Below are 12,868 nucleotides of genomic sequence, written 5' to 3'. Positions count from 1 at the left end.
GAGGGACCCATCTTCAACACCACTGAAAGTCAATGGAGGACAGATCAGTTTTCTATTATGCCAGATTGTGTCATAGAAAACGGATCCATCCCCATTGACTTACATTGTGTGTCAGAACGGATCAGCGTTTTGATGTCCGCCTCCAAAGCGAAATGGAGATGGAACGGAGGCAAACTAAACTGATCCGTTTTGGACTGCTTGTGAGAGCCCTTAATGGATCTCACAAATGGAAAGCCAAAACGGCAGTGTGAAAGTAGCCATAGTTTGCTCTGTTGATGTGTGGGACGAGCTAGAGAATTCAAAATATAGTGTGTAGTTTGGATAATATCTCAGAAAAAGGAATTCAGCAAATAGCCAATTATGATTCCAGTGGATTCAATAACCAAATGACCAGCCATTTTGCCTTACCAGTGACTGATGCATCCTATGGTATGTCTTCATGCTTATCAGCAGCCATCAGTCACCAGTGAGTTGGCGGTAGAGCACTGGGTTCATAAATTGGATGCATTTTTCACACGCAGGAAAAAAAACTGAAGAATTAAAACTACATTACTTAGCAACCATCAATGAAAAACGCATTGCATCCAGATTACATCCAGATGCAATCCGTTTTTCACGTAAGCCCCATTCACTTCTATGGAACCACGTCTGCATGAAAAACGCAGAAGACAGAACATGCTGCATTTTTCCTGAAAGCAGAAATTATGTGTGAAATAAATGGGTCAGGATTCAGTGCGGGTGCTATGCGTTCACTTCACGCATTGCATCCGGAAGGAAATCTCTCTTGTGTGAAAGGTCCTTTTACACTGCACAATTTAGCAGATTGTCAGGAAGGAACCACCTGCTCGTCAGTGAAGGTGACTGTTGCATTTACATTCAGCAGTATGGGGAGAAGAGATTGCTAATGCCATAGCTTGTCGTCATACAGAACCACTGTTTGCCAGCAGCAGAAGCTGTTTAGACAGCATGATCTGCCACCGGCAAACGATGATTTATGGGAACTCACAAACGATACAGGCAGCACCGTTACACCAGCAGATAATTACTAACGAGTGTTCCTACAATTGCTTGTTAGCCATTATCTGGTCGATGCTCAGCCACTGTAAAGGGGCCTTAACATCGTTGGGACTAATATATAACTTACTTTATCTGTTTAGTGCTTTTGTACCGGATAAAAAGGACAATTGGATATATGTGGACACTGTGAAGTCTTTCAATGGCATGAGGGGCTATGTCCAGAAGACAGTGGCAGTTCTAAGAGATAAAAAGAAAGAAGTTTATTTTGTATGTTTATTATTTCCCAGAAAAAGCAAGAAATTAAACTGTCTAGTATTTCTAAACACTGACATGGAAAAAAAATATTTTTACATTAGTTAGTTAATTACATTGTGTTAAAAAAGGTTGTCCCTTGATATTCAGTTTGAAACCTGCTCCTACAGTAGTTTTAAACTTTTTTTTATGTTGGTTGTGCCTCCTCCCAGTAATACATACTGGATCTGTGTGTCCGGGAAGCTGTTATTGTCGCCCTGCAAACTGCATTGTATGTGATTTCCTCCCTACTTACAATAGCCTGTGTGTGTTGGCCTCCTTGGATTCTTCACTCTACACACACACACACACACACACACACACACACACATTGTGAAAAACCTTCTGCAGTTATCTCTATGGGCTCAAGAAAGTTTCCAAAACCCACTTTTTTAAGGACCAATTCTGTTTTGAAGTCACTTTGAGGGGCTTATAGTACATAATAGAATCCATGCATAAATGACCTAATTTTGGAAACTACACCAAATTTTTCATTAGGTCAATTTCAAAATTTCACTTTTTTATTTATTTATTTTTTGCAGATTTTCAGTTTTAATCCATTTAAATCCATTTTTTTTCTGTAACATAGCAAGGTTTAACAGCCAAACAGACCTCAATATTTATTACCTTGATTCTGCAGTTTACAGAAAGACCCTATGTGGTCGTAAACTGCTGTATGGGCACACGGTAAGCAGATTTTGCTGGAATAGTTTTGGGGTATTATGTCACATTTGAAAAAAAAACCTGAGTAACAGTAGAAACCCCTAAAAAGTGACCTCAGTTTGGAAACTACATCACCCAAGGAATTTTTAAAAGGGTGTAAGCACTTTGGCCCAACAGGAATTTCAAAGAATTTAGAAAACTTGGCTGTGAAAATTAAATATTACATATTTTACAAGAAAATGTTGCTTTTGCCTCAATTTTTTCATTTTCACCAGGGGTGTAACAGTATATAATGCACTCCCTAATTCGTTACCCATAAACTGCTGTATGGGTACATAGCAGGTCTCAGAAGAGAAGAGGCCTAGTTTAGTGATTTATATACAGCATTTGCTAATAAAAGACACCCCCAAAAAGGGCCCCTAGAAACCACACAGAATTTATCAAGGGGTGTAGTGCGCATTTTGACCCCACAGGTGTTTTGCAAAAACGAATATGCAGCAATTCAGTGCCCAATATTTTGTGCCCAGTGTGTGCCAGGGTGAAAAGTAATCCCTTGTATGTGAAAAGTATCCCTTGCTATGCTTCTTGTTTTTATAAACACCCTACATGTGACCCTAATCTTTTGCTTGGACATATAATAGGGTTCAGGAGTAAAAGCGCACCATACACATTTGAGGCCCAATGTAGTTATTAATGTATTTTTCCTAACAAACTGTAGATGGTCTTGCAGAAATTAACAATCAGTGGATGGTGCAAAATTAACATTTTTCTACAGATATGGCATTTCAGTACCCAATATGCTGTGGCCAGTGTGTGCCAGCTGAGACACAGCACACCCTTTAAATTCAGGCAAGTTCTACTGGGTACGGAAAAGCCATAAATGTGGACTGAAAATTCAGTTTGGGCACATGGCAGGGTTCAGAAGGGAAAGACCACCTTTTGGCTTCTTCAGCGCGTATTTTGATAGATTGGTTTATAGGTGCCATGTTACTATTGAACAGCCTCTGAGGTACCAGTACAGCCATTTTATGACAACCATAAGTTATAGGGCTTATTTTCTTACAGAATAAGTTGCCATCATCAATGGTTCTACTTTGGGGTACATACAACTTTTTGATTATTTTTTATTTCACTTTTTCGGGAAGCAGGATGAAGAGAAAGCAGCAATTCTGCTGGTACTTGTTTTGGTTTTGTTATTGCAGCATGCATTGTGCAGGAAAAATGACGTTTACGATTACAGTGATACCAATTTTAAATAGTTTTACCACTTTTACACAAAGCATTTGATTTTACATCGCAATTTTTATTTTTTTCTGTGGGGGCTTGTCTTTTTTTGCAGGATGAGGTAATGTTTTCATTGGTACCATTTTGGGGTACATACAACTTTTTGCTCGCTCGATATTACACTTTTTGGGAGGCAAGGTGACCCAAAAATTTCAGGGGTTTATACATTTTTTTTGCTTTTTAAAATGTATATATATATTTTTTTTTTTACAGCCTCCACCTGACAGGGTAGATAATGTGATATTTTTATAGAGCTGGTTGTTACGGACATGGTGATACCTAATATGTCAATTTTTTATGTTTTACACAGTGTCACCATAGCCATTTTTTTTTCTGGTGATTGTCTTGTGTGGGAGCTCATTTTTTGTGGGATGATTTCATTGTTACCCTTTTGGGGTACATACAACTTTTTGATTTCTCGATATTACACTTTTTGTGAGGCAAGATTATTTAAAAAAAAAATTTGCTGTTTTGGAACACTTTTTTTTTTTATACTGTGTTTACCTCATGAGGTGGATCATCTGATATTTTTATAGAGCCGGTCATTTTGAACCAGGTGATACCTAAGGGTCAGTTCACATGGCTGACTTTCAAAATACACGTTTAAAAAATAAATAAATAAATCAGTGCTGAATCCAAGCAGATTTTTACGCCTCAAAATCACTCACACAGTTCTTGACGCGTTTTTCATGCAGGTTTTTGACTTTTGAATTCTATAGTACTTTTCCCACAAGCTTTTTTTTTATAGCATTTAAAAGCAAAAAAACACGAGTATGTGCACATCTCAACAGCACATTTTTTTTCTGCTTCCAATTAATTTCAATGGGAAAATCAGCACTGATTCTGCCCACATGTAAATTATTTTTTTACAACACTTTTTACTTTTGTCCCACTATGGAACTTAAACTTTTCAGGGTCTGATCCTCGTTTCAAAGCTGCAAAATACATTCTGTATTCTACGGCCTGGTGGCTGGGCCTCATAGGCCTCTGTAGCAGGCAGGCCCCGAGGCCTGTGTAAAGTGTCAGGCTGCCATAGCAGCCATCATAGCACAGGGACCTGATGAGAAGAGACAGGGAGCTGGGATACTCTATAGAACCCTTAGATGAGCACTCCATGTTTACCGGGGCATCTAAGGGGTTTATCTGCCGTTTTCACCAATGCTGGTGGATACAGCAGGGGCACGGCTGTCAGTAATAGTTGGTCCTCTTCTGCTGATCGAGCGGGTGCAGGTCCTGCGCCCGCCCGATCAGCACACCGTACATGTACTGTGCTGGGGACTATGGGTAAAAAAAATCTGAAACAATAGAAAGGACTAAAAACTATTTTAATTGAACAGATTAAATTTGATACCTGACTAAGGATACTATCACACTAGCGGCACGGACCTCCGGCAGGCTGTTCCGACAGGTGAACAGCCTGTCGGATCCGTCCTGTCGCTAGTGAACGAGTGCCCCCGGACTACTACTCTGGCCCCATTGACTATAATGGGGGCAGGGCGGGGCGGAGTTCCAATGGCAGCACGGTAGCGCATGCCGAGAGGCTGCAGGAATGAAAGTACGACATGTTGTACTTTTATTCCGGCGGCCTCTCGGCATGTGCTGCCATGCTGACGCCGGAACTCCGCCCCGCCCCTATTATATTCAATAGGGTCGAAGCGGTAGTCTGTGGGCACGCATTCACTAGCGGCAGGATGGATCCGACAGGCTGTTCACCCGCCCAAGGTCCATGCCGCTAGCGTGATAGTACCCTTAATCAGGTATAAAATATAATCTGTAGCCCAGCATAGATTTTATGTAAAAATGACTTTTTTCTGACCCATCTAATATTCTAGGGATCTGATGGTCCATACAGATGTGGAGTGTTTATTTTTAAGAGCTGAATGGGTGCTAATTCTTTTAGCTTTACATTTTTATTATCTTGTCATTAACATTTTATAACACTGGATGAGTAAAATATACCTTATCTGTGATCTCCTTGATTGAAGCAACTGTGGTGACATCAAAATGGCCACTACGCCTTTTGTAATCTATAAAGAGACAATCCTTCACCCCACGCTCTATGGCCTGCTGAGAAGCTTTCATTACCTCTGCAAACACAAAATGATGGAGAAAAAGATAATCATGAAACTATAATAATGTATGATAAAAGCAAAATATACTAGAAACCATGTGCCATAAATGTACAACAATGACTGGATATCATGAAACAATACAGCTATGTGACAATGATCTTACCAAGAGGACATCTGCAGAACTTCCCTGGGGACTCTTTGACCAGCATGTCCTTTACAGCATCAACTAATGGCCCTAAAATCAGCACAGGACGTGGTGCTGTGCAGTCTACCCTTTGCACTCGTTGGTATGCCACGTTCATAGATTCTAATGAAAGATAAATTTGAACAGAAAGATCAACCATCAATCATTGTTTGGCAATCGAAAACACATGTTCCCCAAAGAAGCAAGATCAACAGAAAGTGACATATTTTTAACCAGTCAAGGACTTTGGTTATTTATCCCCCTTCCTTGCCACAAGCTTTTCCGTTTTTTTTTTTGTGCACGTATCGCTGAAAGCCATAACTTTTTCAGTTCAGTTATGTTAATTATCATGGGGCTTTATTTATTTTATACCCAGGCAAAAAGTAAAATACAATGGGGAAAAAAGTCTTTTTTTTTTGTTCGTAGCATAACATGCAATTAAGGGTACTTTCACACCAGCGCTTTTGCTGGCTCCTGCAGGGTCCAGTAAAAACGCTTCTGTTACTGATAATACAACCATCTGCATCAGTTATGAACGGATCCGGTTGTTTTATCTTTAACATTGCCAAGACGGATCCGTCATTAACTCCATTGAAAATCAATGGGGGATGGATCCGTTTTCTATTGTGGCAGAGAAAACTGATCTGTCCCCATTGACTTGCATTGGGGGTCATGACTGATCCGTCTTGATCAGTTTCCCAAGACAGAAAGAAAACTACAACATGTTGCGGTTTTCTCTCTGGTCTGGGAACGCAACTAAACAGAACAGAATGCATTTTGAACATTCTGTTCTGTTCAGTTTTGTCACCATTGACAATGAACGGGGACAAAAAACTGAAGCGTTTTTTTTTCTGGTATTGTGCCCCTATGATGGAACTCAATACTGGAAAACTTAAACGCTAGAGTGAAAGTACCCTAAAATACTTTTTTTAAATTGGTTTCCCTTTCCATAATGGTCGTTTTGAAACATGGGATGTATAGGTTATGTTCACTGGGGGCAGGGTTTAAAGCTGCTGTGAGGCATGTGGTGTTTTTTTTTTTTTACTTTTTATTTTAATTTACACTTTGTGCTTCCCTATAAGGTCATAAAAGGCTTTTGGGTGCATTTAAAGGGAACTTTCAACATGAAAATGCAGTGTAAATCTGCCAGCAGCATGTTCTAGAGCAGGAGATGCAGAACAGTTTGATACATAATTTTGTGGGAAAATATTCAAGTTGCATTTCATTCATTTAAATTCCTGTTCATTCTGGGCTTTGAAGTCAATAAGGCACTCTTATTACTGATTGACAGCTATTTCTGTATGCAAAGTCAGAGAGGGCTGACAATCACGGATAGGAATGAATCAATGAATTAATGAATGGTGCATTCACATCACCATTTTGTTTCCCATTATTCTGATATGTCAGAAGAACAAAAAAAAAAAAAAAAAGGTATCTGTTAGTTATTTTGAGCATCAGTCATGCTCAGTTAGCATCAGTTTGCACTGAAAATAACTGATCCATTTATCTTTAATGGAACTGGCAAAAACAGATGCAAACTGATTATAATGCATGCTCTAAATAATGGATCCTTTAAGAAAAAAAAAAAAAAAAAAAAAAAAAAAAAAAAATGATGTTCTTCTGACGGATCAGAAGAATGGAAAACAAAATAATGTTGTGAATACGCCTTTATACTGAATCTTTTACCACAATCAATATGTTCTATAACAAGCTGCCTGCTGCTTACATACAGTGCCATGTTCAATAGGACAGGTGCCCTTTAACATTACACTTTTTTTAATTCCCGATTTTTCATGTAACTGGGGCTGAGCCCCAGTTAAGGGAGGAATATAAGCTCCCAGGGAGACTGTACAAGGCTGTACAGCCTCACTACAGAGCCGCATGATTGCTAGGCACTGCTGCTTCCTGATATGTATATATAAACACAAATTGAGAGCTGTGTATACAGCAACGTGGGAGGTCGGGAAGGTAAATAAACATCCATATCTTCTCTATGGGGAGCCCTGCTGTCCCCGACAGCAGGCTCTCTGCTCCCACAGCTAAGCTCTTTGTGGAGATAAGTGCCGACATTCTGGAAGAATATACAGTGAACAGACTGTAAGCACGCAGTGAAATAATAAATAACAAATTACACATATAAACACATACATACAGTGGATATAAAAAGTCTACACACCCCTGTTAAAAGGTCAGGTTTCTGTGATGTTAAAAAAAAAATTAGACAAAGATAAATCATTTCAGAACTTATTAAAGGTGGAAAGTGACCTATAAACTGTAACACTCAATTGAAAAACAAACTGAAATCTTTTAGGTGGAAGGAAGAAAAAAAAAAAAAAAAAAAAAAAAAAAAATAATGTGGCTGCATAAGTGTGCACACCCTCTTATAACCGGGGATGTAGCTGTGTTCAGAATTAATCACATTCAAAATCATGTTAAATAGAAGTCAGCATACACCTGCCATCAATTAAAGTGCCTCTGATTATCCCCAAATAAAGTTCAGCTGCTCTAGTTGGTCTTTCCTGAGATTTTCTTAGTCGCATCCCATAGCAAAAGCCATGGTCCACAGAGAGCTTCCAAAGCATCAGAGGGATCTCATTGTTAAAAGGTACCAGTCAGGAGAAGGGACAAAAGAATTTCCAAGGCATTAGATATACCATGGAACATAGTGAAGACAGTCATCATCAAGTGGAGAAAAACTAGATTTTTGCAAACTTACCAGTAAAATCTCTTTCTCGCTCTTCCTTGGGGGACACAGGAGACCTTGGGTATTGCTCAGCTCGCTAGGAGGCGTGACACTAAGTGAAAACTGTTAAGCCCCTTCTCCAGCAGCTATACCCTCAGCCTGGAGAGAGAGAGAGAGACTGCCAGTTGTGTGTCCAAGTAGTGAGAAAAGGCAATGACCAACAATGTGGAACCAACCAGCCAACTAACCACGGGGTAAACCAAGTCTGTAACCGTGTAGAAAAAACAAATGAATGGGTGGGTGCTGTATCCCCCAAGGAAGAGCGAGAAAAGCGAGAAAGATTTTACTGGTAAGTTATACAAAAATCTTGTTTTCTCGCCCATTTTCCTTGGGGGACACAGGAGACCTTGCGACGTCCGAGAGCAGTCCAAGAGGTGAGGGACCACAGCTCCGAGGCGAAGCACCCTTAGGGATCAAGGAACCGCTGCCTGCAAAAACCAGGCGGCCCAAGGCAGCATCCGCTGATGCACAAGTATGCACCCTGTAGAACTTGGTAAAGGCATGCAAGAAAGACCAGTGGCCGCTGTGCACAAATGTTCGGCCGAAGGCCGACATCTCTGGGCCCAAGAGGCACCGACCGCTCTGGTGGAATGAGTGGCGACACCGAAAGGCGGAACCTTGCCCCTGGTGCAGTAACCTAAGCAATAGCCAATTGATGAAGCGGGTGAAAGCCACCTTGGAGGCCAGCAACCCTATGCGTGGACCTTCCGTTACCAAGAAAAGAGTCCGAGCGCTGAAAGGAGCCGGTGATCTCCAAGTAAATCTTCAAGGCCCGAACAACGTCCAAGCAGCGCAGTGTCCGTTCCCAAGGGTGGGAAGGAGAGGACGATGGCCTAGTCGAGAAGAAAGGCAGATCCCACCGTCAGAAGAAAGGAAGGGACGGGATGGAGAACAGCCTTGTCGTGGGGAAGAACAGAAAGGCTTGGAACAAGAAAAAAGGCAGCTAATTCAGACACCCGTCTGAGAGACATGATAGCCACAAGGAACAGGACCTACAGGACGGAGGGCTACAGGACAGAAGGTGTAGAGAGATTTTCTGTAACGACTCGAAGGGGGAAGTTTGGAGCACCGAGAGCACAGCATTTAGTTCCCAGGGCGGTACTGGGGGGCGGTACAGAGAAACCAATGAGCCACCCCGTGGGCTGAAGGTCTTGACAGGCCCAAGAGGAGCCAGGGGATGCCGGAGGAGGATGGATAGCACCGACACTTGACCCTTCAAGGAACAGAGCCCCAGTCCCAGGTCTAGGCCAGACTGGAGAAAGGACCGAACCGTTGGGAGAGAAAGGCAGAGTGGGGGAACGCCCAGTTTCCCACAGAACCGCAGGTAAGATCTCTAAGTCCGATAATAGATCCTGGACGGAGCATGGCTGAGAGCGAAAACCAGCGTGCCCGCTGCAAATTGCCTAGGCAAGCGAGAGAGGAAAAAAAAAATATAAAATGACGTGATCAGCCGCAGACCAGTAGCACGGGTAAGTAGCAGAAGAGTCCGGCAAAGCTGGTCCATCGGCCCACAAGCAACTTCGTCCAGTAGCCACCCGTAGTGGGGGAGCAGAAGAGCGGACGGAAGGAACCAAAGGGGTCTGTCCAGTAGACGACAGATGCCAGGACAAGCCAGGCTAAAGTCCATGTCGATGGTGCCACCGAAGGAAGGGGTTCTACCATTCCTGTGAGGGAGAATTAAGGGCAATCATTGACCGAAGAGAAGTCCTCAAGCAGGGACAACAGCAGGAAGATGAGGATGGCCTTGCTGTAGAACGCAATGCAGCTACAACAAGAAGATAGTAGTCGCGGAACAAAAAACGTCAGGTAAGGCAGAGACAACTAACCTCGAGACAGATGAGGTACAATTGAGGGCACCATCACTACCTCAGACCCGAGCGAACGGATTACCAGTACAGGGAGTGAGAGGCTACGGCCTACCAGTTAAGGGCCGATATGGCAAGGAATAGAAGGTAAATGCTGGAAGTGCTACCGTTACCACTGTAGAGACCCAGATCCAAGCCTGGGGGTCAAGTTACAGAGAAGGTAAGTTTACAGCAGGACCCCCAGCTTAGAACGGAAAAACGCAATCTGTCACCTAAGCGCGAGGACAGAATGCGGTAGGCACGTTAAGTGGCCACACGGCCAGTACACCTAGCGTGAACGAGGGAGACGGTCCGAGGTCACAACAGGAACTCCGGAACCATCCAAGTCAACAACCATACTCTCCCGAGGATAGGGCTGTGAAGGAACAGGCTCTGAAGCCTGACCAGGGCAGAAGCCACATCGGAGGGATATGCCATAAGCAGGAGCCAAAACAGAGCCGGCGAGAAGAAGCAGTCGAGGCAGACGCTGGCATAACCCCTCCAACCGAAAGGAGGAGTGGGTAACAGGGTAGTCAGAGCAGGACAGCTCAAAGGCAGAACACCTGATACTCTGTGTGTCGCCCGGCTCACCGCCTCGCAGAAGGCGAACACCCTGAAGAACCCAAGGTGGAGGTCCCCTGGACCTGGCATAACCAAAGCACCCAAGAGACGTTGGGTGACCCTCCAAGGGAGAGCGGCCCGAATCTGGCAGCAGAGCGGCACTAAAGTTCAGAGGGCGCCCATAGGAAGGACTCATACCACACCACACCACATCCGAAGAGGAGGGAATGGTAGTAGGTGAGGGAACTGTAGTCCCGCCAGAGCCAACGTAGAATTCAAAGGGCGCTGCAGACAGCCCTCTCGTCCATGAGACGCTTGCGCAGGGAAGCAAAGCAGCAGGAGGACGAAATGGGTATGCATCCAGGAGCCATGAACACTCCATGGGTGGAAGGGCCATGAGCATGGTGGATACTGCCACAAGTGGAACCACAAAATACTGTCCAAACCCAGGAATGAGCACCGCCTAGCTCGGTGCAGGCAGAGAGCAAGTAGACCACGTCCGGACCAAGTGGAAGCAAAAGGATTTCTTTGGAGAAGAGTTTAAGGCAGGCATCCTCAAACTGCGGCCCTCCAGCTGTTGCAAAACTACAACTCCCAGCATGCCCGAACAGCCTACAGGTATCAACCTACAGCAGGGCATTGTGGAAGTTGTAGTTTTACAACAGCTGGAGGGCCGCAGTTTGAGGATGCCTGGTGTAAGGCATGCGGCTAGCATCGTATCCCAAGGGAAACACGTATGTGACGGGAGGAAGGGGGACATGCGTACGGTCAGCCCCGTAAGCAGTGAGAATGCCAACCCACCTACGGGAGGAGAAGGCATATACGGCCCATACAATGCACAGAGCGCGCATTAATGTTCACCCACTGTAAATATTCACTATGGGAAGGTGGCCATCGACAGAGCCCCACAGTATCTACAGAAGTGCAATATACCGCCTGGAAGGGAGTCATGCACAAGGCTAGTACAGTATGCGATGGAATGCAAGCAGTCCGCCTAGAAAAGGGGGATATGCACCTGGCAAACACTGCATTTGGCAAGAGTGTCAAGGCCCGCCTAAGAAGGGGGTGATGCCCAAGACCGGTACTGACTTCAGAGAAGTAGGGCATACCATATTCCGTCCAGAAGGGGGACATGTACATGGCCGCACTGAATCTAATAGGAACGCAGGAAGTCCGCCTAGGGAAGGGGGACATGCACATGGATACCATCACATTAAGTGATTAGTGCAATAATCCACCTAACACCGTATCCCGTGATGGGGACATGCACGAGGCCAGCACAGCATGTACAAGGTCAGCCTTGAGTCCCGTGAGTGTGCAAAATTCCGCCTATGGAATGAGGGGAGGTCATGCACATGGCCAGCACCGTATCCAGTGGGAGTGCAGTATTCCGCCTAAGAAAGGGGATCATGCACGTGGCCAGCACCGCATCCAGTGAGAGTGCAAGCACCCCGCCGATGGAAGGGGGTCATGCACATGGCCAGCAACGTGAGAGCACATTATGCCGCCTAAGGAAAGGAGGCATGCACATGGCCGGCAGTGAATCCAGTAAGCGTGCATAATCCCGCCTATGGAAGGAGGTTGTACAAGTGGCCAGCACCTCCAGTGAGCGTGCAGTATTCCGCCTATGGAAGGGATGCATGCACATGGCCGGCAGCGGATCCAGTGAGAGTGAAGCATTGCGCCTATGGAAGGAGGTCATGCACATGGCCGGCAGCGTACCCTGTGAGAGTGCCGAATTCCGCCTATGGAAGGAGGTCGTGTACATGGCCAGCACCGTGAACAGTGAAAGTGCAGTATTCCGCCTATGGTAGGGGGTCATGCACATGGCCAGCCTGCAGCCAGGGAGAGTGCAGTATTCCGCCTAGGAAGATGGGGGTCATCCACATGGAAGGAGGTTGTGTACATCGCCAGTACCGTAACCTCTGAGAGAGCGAATTCCGCCTATAGAAAGGGGTCATGCACCCGGTCGACACTTTTTTTTCAATGACACAGCCTCTCTGAGAGGTAGGAAGGGGCCACCATATAGGCCCATGAGGAAGGCCCGGATCTCAGAGGGCCTCCCCTATACGGAAGCCGGCCCATGGAGAAGGCCGGTACCTAAGGAATTAACTGGGATCCGGCCTGGGGGAGGAGGAACCTCCAGGCGGGAAGAATTTGCGCCTGGGAGAAGTTCCCTCCCCCTGCAATTAAGGCCGGAATCGCGGCC

At 44.8% G+C, this 12,868-nt stretch overlaps 1 protein-coding gene across 3 annotated transcripts in view; it reads right to left on the bottom strand.

Annotated features, from left to right (window-relative positions):
* DLG5 (discs large MAGUK scaffold protein 5) overlaps positions 1-12,868 on the bottom strand; it is a 219,561-nt gene that overhangs the window by 18,003 nt on the left and 188,690 nt on the right. For all 3 annotated transcript variants that reach the window (XM_044296449.1, XM_044296451.1, XM_044296450.1), the window contains exons 29-31: positions 5,491-5,634; positions 5,215-5,342; positions 1,145-1,254 (exon numbers count right to left, since the gene is read on the bottom strand). In XM_044296449.1, the coding sequence (XP_044152384.1) occupies positions 1,145-1,254; positions 5,215-5,342; positions 5,491-5,634 (382 nt within the window). The remainder of the gene's footprint in view (positions 1-1,144; positions 1,255-5,214; positions 5,343-5,490; positions 5,635-12,868) is intronic.

The sequence above is a fragment of the Bufo gargarizans genome, chromosome 6, assembly GCF_014858855.1.
Source record: "Bufo gargarizans isolate SCDJY-AF-19 chromosome 6, ASM1485885v1, whole genome shotgun sequence".
NCBI lineage: Eukaryota > Metazoa > Chordata > Amphibia > Anura > Bufonidae > Bufo > Bufo gargarizans.
This window is presented reverse-complemented; position numbering and strand designations above follow the sequence as displayed.